Genomic DNA, 8,374 nt, shown 5'->3' on the forward strand with positions numbered 1-8,374 from the left:
ATAAATTAAGAGAAGGAATTTATGTAAGTTTCCATAAAGATCTTTAAATAAACTGAAACCTATTCTTTATTTATTATTATGGTTATGATTATAATTGTGATTATTATTATGATGATGATGATGATTATTATGATTATGCTTATTATTATTTATTTATTATTATTAAATATAAAGTGCCACCTGGCCCTTGGATCCTCCCTGAAGGTGACTGACTGTAATTCTACACCTGCTTGTGAAACTGAAAGTCCAGTGAGTGTAGATGATCTGTAGGAGTTTAATGGACACTTTCCAGATGATTGAGTTCTTCCTGGTTGATGTGAATCTTTCTGACACACAGTGTTCCCTACTGCCATGATTTCAGGTAAGAGAATGCTTTAGTGCTGTTTATTCTCTCCTGTGTTGTGTGTGAAAGGTGAGGTGGGACTGCAGATAAGTCATGTCGCTTCATTACACAACTCATTCAGCACAACAGAGAAAAGGGCGGGAAAAACACTTCACTCACTAATATCACTTCATATGGAAATAATAATCAGCAGGTTGTCGTGTTCAGGATCGTCATCTTGATGGTGTTGGTGAGAATTTCACTAGAAAACAAACAAACAAATAATAAACCCCACTGCGCGTGTATTCGGGGTTTTACGGTAATCAGGCGCTCGAGGCAGAACTGACGGTTAAACTCTCTGTCACGTGCAGTTTATTACTGATCAGATACACAGAAGATATTTATACAAATATAGAAGTGTGTTTAAAGAGAATAACGACTTTATATTAAAGTGTAACACAGAACAGAGAAAGTCTCACTTCTGTCTATCTTTACTGTTTCTCATCTCCTGGAGAATTCACTTCCACTAACATTACTCACTGTAACAGAGTATTGTAGTATGGACATTGTGTCCTGCACGTGCACCTTATGGTGTCTTTTTGTCTTTTGTATAGTTCTTATTATAGTTTTGTTAATTTATGGTGTTAATAATAGTCATTAATATTCATTATCGTCTGGTAAAGATGTGTGTGTGTGTGTGTGTGTGTACACAGGATCAGCTGGTCTGGGTTTTGTTTATACAGCACATTGTCTTTGCTATAGTAACTTTATTTTTATTTTTTCTCCTCATTTTAACACACATTGTTACACATTTTGTTACACACAATTTTAAATTTGTCATTTAGGCGGTACTTGACCATTTTAGATTTCACATTTAAAAAAGATGTGAACCTGAAAAAGTGTATTATTTTTTAAACCCTAAATTATTAAGATATTAATTAATACTAATACTATATTACAATATTAATACTAATTAAAAATTATTTAAGCAACATGGATGTGACATGGTTACGGACACTACAGATGTTTTGCTTTTAAAGCATTTACAAAAAAAACAATTTAAACAACTTTTTTACAGGTCATGTGCTTCTAGAAATTTACACCAATTTGAGTATCAATAATTATAAAGAAATTTGAATAATTTGTACTTTAAATGATTATTGTTTGAAGCGAGACAGTGGTAGAGCAAATAGACATTTTTGGGGCACATATATCATATAGCATATATATCATATATCTCCAAAACGGCTGAAGTTAGCAACTTTTTAGTGAAGTAAGATTGGTCATTTCCATGTTGCTTAAACTGGCACACGCCAAAGAAGCTACTTTCTCTATAATAAAAATGAATAAAATCAGCACTAATACTGCATTTTGGCCACTGATATACATTGATGTGCACTGTAACTGATAAATCTAATAAACTGGATGCAGTGCCGGTCCCAAGCCCAGATAAAACGGGAGGGTTGTGTGAGAAAGGGCATCCGGGATGAAACCTGTGCCAAGTTGTTGTGCGGATCGGACGGTCTGGTGTGGCGACCCCTCAACAGGAGAAGTCGAAAGACTAACACTAACATAAATAATATCAGAGGTCTAATGTCTTATTTTACACATAAAATGTGTTTCTGCTTCTTCTCTTTACAGCTCGACCACTGAGATGGGTTTTACTGTTTCTATTCCCGTCTCTCAGTCATCAGGCTTCTTCTGGTCAGTCTGATTATTCATTACTCATTAAAGGTTGCCATAAAGATACTAAAACAAGGCATTTAGACTATACTCACTTTTAACAAATACTCACATAAAGTCTATTAACTGTTATAAAGTTCATAAGCAGTGATTTTTAATCTCTCCTCCAGAATATTTTTCACTGAAGGTTGAGTCTCCAGTCTCAGGGCTCCTTGGTTCCTCTGTGTCTCTGCCCTGTGCTGTCACCAACAATATGGATGTTCGACCCATGGAAGTGCGCTGGTACCGTCCCAATATGTATGACACCCCGGCTCTGTTCTACAGAGACACAGAGATCCAGAAGAGTCCTGTAGATGTTCAGTACCAGGGCAGAGTGTTCCTGTTAGGAGATCTGGAGAAAGGAGACGTCTCTGTGAAACTGGAGAACCTGACGCTAACAGATAGAGGAGACTATGTGTGTCATGTGAAAAGTGATATCTGGTTCGATAAGGCCACAGTGTCCCTCAGACTGAGAGGTAACACTTAGTGCATTTATTTATTTTTAAAATTAAATGTTCATGGTGTCTCTGTCTGTTTAATTCTCTCTCTCTCTCTCATGGTGGTGGGATCCACTCCTGTTCTCTCCATACATGAAGCAGAAGAAGGGAAGGTGAATGTTAGCTGTCAGTCACATGGTTGGCTTCCTGAGCCGTCAATCACCTGGACAGATAAAGATGGGAGAGATCTGAAACATCTCAGTAACGACACGTTCACCAACAGTAAGATCTACTCATCTACACTTACATTAAAGATCCTAAAAACAGAAATAACAAAGCACTTTTTATTATCCTCAGACTCTGTAGGGACTGTAGATGTGAGCTCGTGGCTGATTGTGTCTCCCTCTGAGTCTGAGTGGATCTCCTGCTCTGTGGGTTTGTCTGATCAGGAGAGAAAAGAAGACAGAATAATGTTACACGTCCCTGCACGTGACACAGGTAATTATTACTGAAATAAACCATTTCCATATGTAAGGATATGTGTAGATGGTGGAACTGAAGAAAAGACTGATGATTATTTTGTGTTGATGTCTATGTGTGCAGAGTCGTTGACTGGATACATCATCATCATCATCATTCCCGTTCTTCTGGTGCTGTGTGTCGTCGGAATTGCAGTGTATTGTGTGCTACGTAAAAAAGGTGTCATGCAAAAGTTGACTCAATAATATTTGAATTATGGAAGAGGAACATAGAAAACAAATCTGACACTAACTAGAAGTTGTTCTTTGAGACAGACACATGTATGTAGATGAGAACAGTATTAAGTGTAACAGTACGCCGTCCTGATGGAGCATCACTGAGCCCCTGATGGAGTCCAATAGACTATACAGGAAGTCTTGTCACACTGTAACTATACAGTCTCTGTAGATAGTAAAAGAGAGAAGAGCTGGAAGATGAGGAGCAGGTCTTTATCAGGTCTTTATCAGGTCTTTATCAGGTCTTTGTGCTGTCTAATACAGGAGAGTTTTCTCTCTGCTGTAGGTCTGATTCTCTCCAGGAGAAAAGGGACAGAAAGTACAGGAGGTAGGTGCTGGAGTAAAATTCACTGAATTAATAAAATCCAGCTAAATGAGTGATAATAACAGAAGATTTATTTACATATAAAACAGCAGGAACTCAGTCAGAAACTGAACCTTTGAATAAAATCCGTGTGGAGAATCAGGATCCGACTGACGCTCCATCTACAGGTACAGTTCCTCACACTGTGGTTGTAGGTTGGTCACATCTCCTCATCTATACACTTCATACACTATGGAAGTATAACAGAGGCAAAATTCCTCAAAGCTAAATAACATGTTGAATTACGTGAACTGGACAAAAACATGACACAATAAAAATGTTCTGTATTGTAATTTGACCTAAATGGAAAAAAATCTTTACAGCATTTAAGTGCTTGAAATTGTTGGCACTGCAGTTTATTGTAGTCAGATAATTTAAATGAAAATATATAAAAATATATAAAAAGAAAATGTAATTAAAGCATTTAAAATTCAAATGCAAAAATACTGACCGTACCAAAAAGCTGTTTAAAAATACAGTAATCATTATTTTTCAACATCACAAAATCAGGCGGCCAAAAGTCAGGTATTAACATTCAGGTAGGGGACGGGTAGATCTGTGTTTAAGACATTGGACTATGGTCTGGAAGGTCCCAGGTTCAAACCCCACCACAACCAGCCCTGAGCAAGGCCCTTAACCCTTACCTAATCAGATATAAAATGAAATGTAAGTCGCTCTGGATAAGGGCGTCTGTCAAATGCTGAAATGGAATGTAAAAGTAGAAAAAAAATTCAGGTCTTCACACCCGGGATATCACAGGAAGTGTATATCACAAAGAATGTAACTGATTACTGCGGTCTGTCCCGGAGTATACTTTAGTCACAGTGTCAGTTAAGCGTCAGAATAAAATCTGTTATTTGCTAAAACGAAGCGAAGTCAGCGCTATTTCATTTAAACACAAGATGGGTTTCCTTCCGCTGCACTCTGTAATGTACAGTCACCTTCTGTAACAAGAAAAAATCTCTCTACATCAATACCTCAAGTGTATTTTTGCATTTATTCCATCTGTCCCAGACATTATGTTTTTACATCCTGATCTCATCTTTAGAAATGTTTATGCCTTAATATTTAACATGTGATTTAACTTCAATATTATACACAGTTTTAAGATGAGATTGATGAAAGTCCTTTATTCTTTGTCTTGATCCGTCTGGGTATAGAGTCAGACAGACGTCTGCAGTACTCTGGTGTCACTCACTCAGTCCATGCTGCTTGATCTCTTCCTGAATTTGTTCCTGGTTGCTTCATGTACAGAGATTTGCCACAGAAGGTGAAGGAATGAACCTGATCTTGTTACAGAAGGTGACGGTACATTACAGAGTGCAGGGGAAGGAAACCCATCACTCGTGTGTGAATGAAAGATCACTGGCTTCACTTTGAATGTAATGATTATGGCGGAGGAGAGGTTTAGTGAATAACAGAGTTTATTCTGACACTTAACTGATAACCCAGATAACCCAATTTATTATCTTATCATCTTTTTATCTTAAGAAAATTTTAAAGTCTGTCTCACTGAGACTTTCTGTTTTTTCTTTGTTTATATAAATAGATATAGATCAAACACCTGAGCAAAGTGCAAAAATACCACCAACAGCTCCACCTACAGGTAAATGTGTTTTACACATTGTATAATTAAATTGTATACAACCTTTTTTACTTTTACATTTTTTATTATTTTAACTTTTTTATAATTTTGGCATTGTATTTGGAGAAACATCCTATAAAACCTCTAAACCTATTAAACCTAAACCAATGAAAGACACAAGACACCTTGTAGGACAAATATGTAGATGATTTATGGAGTTACAGAAGAACGTGCTGAATCCACCTCAAATCTCATCAACTGTCACCAGTTTTAATCTCACACTCACATCCTCCATTTCAGAGACTGAACCTGCTGCCTCCATCACAAATACCACACCTGCTGCCTTCATCACAAATACCACACCTGCTGCCCCCACCACAAATACCACACCTGCTGCCCCCACCACAAATACCACACCTGCTGCCTCCACCACAAATACCACACCTGCTGCCTTCATCACAAATACCACACCTGCTGCCTCCAGCACAAATACCACACCTGCTGCCTTCATCACAAATACCACACCTACTGCCCCCACCACAAATACCACACCTGCTGCCTTCATCACAAATACCACACCCGCTGCCCCCACCAGAAATACCACACCTGCTGCCCCCACCACAAATACCACACCTGCTGCCTTCATCACAAATACCACACCTGCTGCCTTCATCACAAATACCACACCTACTGCCCCCACCACAAATACCACACCTGCTGCCTCCATCACAAATCCCACACCTGCTGCCCCCACCACAAATCCCACACCTGCTGCCCCCACCACAAATCCCACACCTGCTGCCCCCACCACAAATCCCACACCTGCTGCCCCAATCACAAATCCCACACCTGCTGCCTTCACCACAAATACCACACCTGCTGCCTTCACCACAAATACCACACCTGCTGCCCCCACCACAAATACCACACCTGCTGCCTCCACCACAAATACCACACCCGCTGCCTCCACCACAAATCCCACACCCGCTGCCCCCACCACAAATCCCACACCTGCTGCCTCCACCACAAATACCCCACCTGCTGCCCTCATCACAAATACCACACCTGCTGCCTCCACCACAAATACCACCCCTGCTGCCTCCACCACTAATACCACCCCTGCTGCAAATCACAGATGCACTGGACCCGTGTCAGAGAACAGTTACAGTAAGTTAAATATGACTGTAAATAATTAAGTAACAGTAGATAAACAGATGTAGAGAGAGAGGTACTGAGGAGAAGCAAATCCCATTTGAATGATGTAATATTAATCAACTGGTAATCAGTTACTGTGTTATCAGGATCTAAACCACTCAACAGCTATGACCAACCCAGATAGCCAGGCCTGTCCTGTGTGTGTGTGTGTGTGTGTGTGTGTGTGTGTGTGTGTCACTCTATTCTTTATGTGTATTTCTAAGGTTTGGGGGAAAGAAAATACAAAAAAATATTTTTTTTAAGTAAATAGGTTTCTAGTAAAAGTATTTCAGAAAGCTTTATTATGTAATAAACCCTAAAGAAACCCCACAAGAACCTTTTTGTATTTTATTAATTTATAATAACAGTGAATTAGTTGGTAGGGTTTAAAGAATTCCAGTTAAACTGTAGTAGTTCCTCCATCTCTTCTCCTGAGACACAAAACCAGTAAAAGGTTCGTCCTAGAAAATCTCTAACTGTGTTTCTATTAATTCTCTATAGTGTGTGTGAGAGCAGAGGTCAGTCAGCAGGAATCATCTGAACATCAGAATCCTGAAACACTGGAAGATAAAACACACCTTCCAGGTACAGATACATGAGTGTAGATTAATGGAGTTCCAGAAGAACACCTGCTGCCTCCACCTCACATCTCATCCACACTATCACCAGTTCTAATCTCACACTTACTGCCTCCATTTCAGAGACTGGACCTGCTGACTCCACCTCAGATAACAGACCCACTCTCACCACGTCAGATATCAGTTACAGTAAGTTACATATTACTGTAAATATTTAAGGAACAGTAGATGAACAGACATAAAGTGAGATGAACTAAACCACAGAAGACGTCTATGGATAAAAATAATAAACCTTACACTACAGATAGAACTAACTCAGAAGGAACCGGAACACCAGTGTGTGTGTGTGTCTGTGTGTGTGTGTGTGTTTATTCCCTTTTTCTGACTTTATAAACTCATCACTGTACTTTACTGTTATTTATTATTTTTCTAACAGATTTAGACCAAGTGAAACAATACAAAGGTGAGAAATAAATTCAGTTGAACATTACTGTATTCCTGTAAGTGTGAAGTGTAAAATAATAATAACAAAAATCTCATTTATTTCTGCAGTGAACATCAGCATCGACCCAGAGGAAACTCCAGAGTCTCTAATATACGAGGGAAAGGAAGTGAAGATAACTCCTGCGAACGTTTACCCGGGCGGTCTTCCTGATAATGTTAAAATCTTCACTCTGTGTAAAGAGAGGTTTCAGGCTGGTAAACATTACTGGGAGGTGAAACTGAGAGAGTCACAGAAAATAGTAAAATTCTCCTGGTTTGTTGGTGTAGCGAGTGATGAAGCTGAGAAAGAGTTCCAGTTTAGACCACAGGATGGGTTCTGGGTTCTCTGTTATGAAGGAGGAGAAGTTTCTAATAAAAGAGATAAAGGAGTTTATATCAGAGAAAAAGGAAAACTGATTTCACTCCCAGACGTTAATAAAGAGCTGACAGCAGTGGGAGTGTTTTTAGACTGTGATACACACACACTGTCATTTTATAATATTAATACACACTCACACATCTACACTTTCACTAATGTGGACGTCAGAACATCACTGCGTCCTCTGATCAGCCCTGGAGTCAGAGACCCTCATCCTGTATGGATTATTTAGGAGAATAAAGACATCTGTAATATGATGATGTGTGAGTTTATAATGTATTAATATAAAGTGTGTATACATACTGTACATAACACACTCCTAATAAGACGTGTGGAAAGGATTTGTTTGTAAAGTTCATATAATGAGGTTTATAAGTCATGTGTTTAACACATGGAGCAACTGAATATTTTAATATAAATGTAAATTAAATGTTTCCTGATTGAGTCTGTAATGAATTCTTCTCTTATTTATTATTAAGTCTTTCCTGCAGATTACAGATTATATAGAATCGTCTCAGTCGTCTTCCTCATTAAATCCCCCACACCACAGTTATC

General features: G+C 38.7%; 1 protein-coding gene across 1 annotated transcript; it reads left to right on the forward strand.

Moving 5' to 3' along the window:
* The first annotated feature begins 238 nt into the window (after positions 1 to 238).
* On the forward strand, positions 239 to 8,121 carry LOC128508475 (butyrophilin-like protein 3). Its single transcript, XM_053479821.1, has 9 exons — positions 239 to 361; positions 1,964 to 2,026; positions 2,176 to 2,518; positions 2,603 to 2,763; positions 2,839 to 2,970; positions 3,085 to 3,180; positions 3,627 to 3,755; positions 7,394 to 7,420; positions 7,510 to 8,121. The coding sequence occupies exons 1-9, from the start codon at positions 352 to 354 to the stop codon at positions 8,049 to 8,051; spliced, it is 1,503 nt and encodes a 500-aa protein (XP_053335796.1). The 5' UTR covers positions 239 to 351; the 3' UTR covers positions 8,052 to 8,121.
* The last annotated feature ends 253 nt before the right edge of the window (positions 8,122 to 8,374 follow it).

This window comes from Clarias gariepinus, chromosome 20, assembly GCF_024256425.1.
Source record: "Clarias gariepinus isolate MV-2021 ecotype Netherlands chromosome 20, CGAR_prim_01v2, whole genome shotgun sequence".
Lineage (NCBI taxonomy): Eukaryota > Metazoa > Chordata > Actinopteri > Siluriformes > Clariidae > Clarias > Clarias gariepinus.

Bases quoted from the DNA above. Each gene is read 5' to 3' on its own strand.
- LOC128508475 (XM_053479821.1), top strand. The intron at 2,971-3,084 runs GTGACACAGGTA...CTATGTGTGCAG, and splicing joins AATGTTACACGTCCCTGCAC to AGTCGTTGACTGGATACATC. The intron at 3,181-3,626 runs GTGTCATGCAAA...TGATAATAACAG, and splicing joins TTGTGTGCTACGTAAAAAAG to AAGATTTATTTACATATAAA.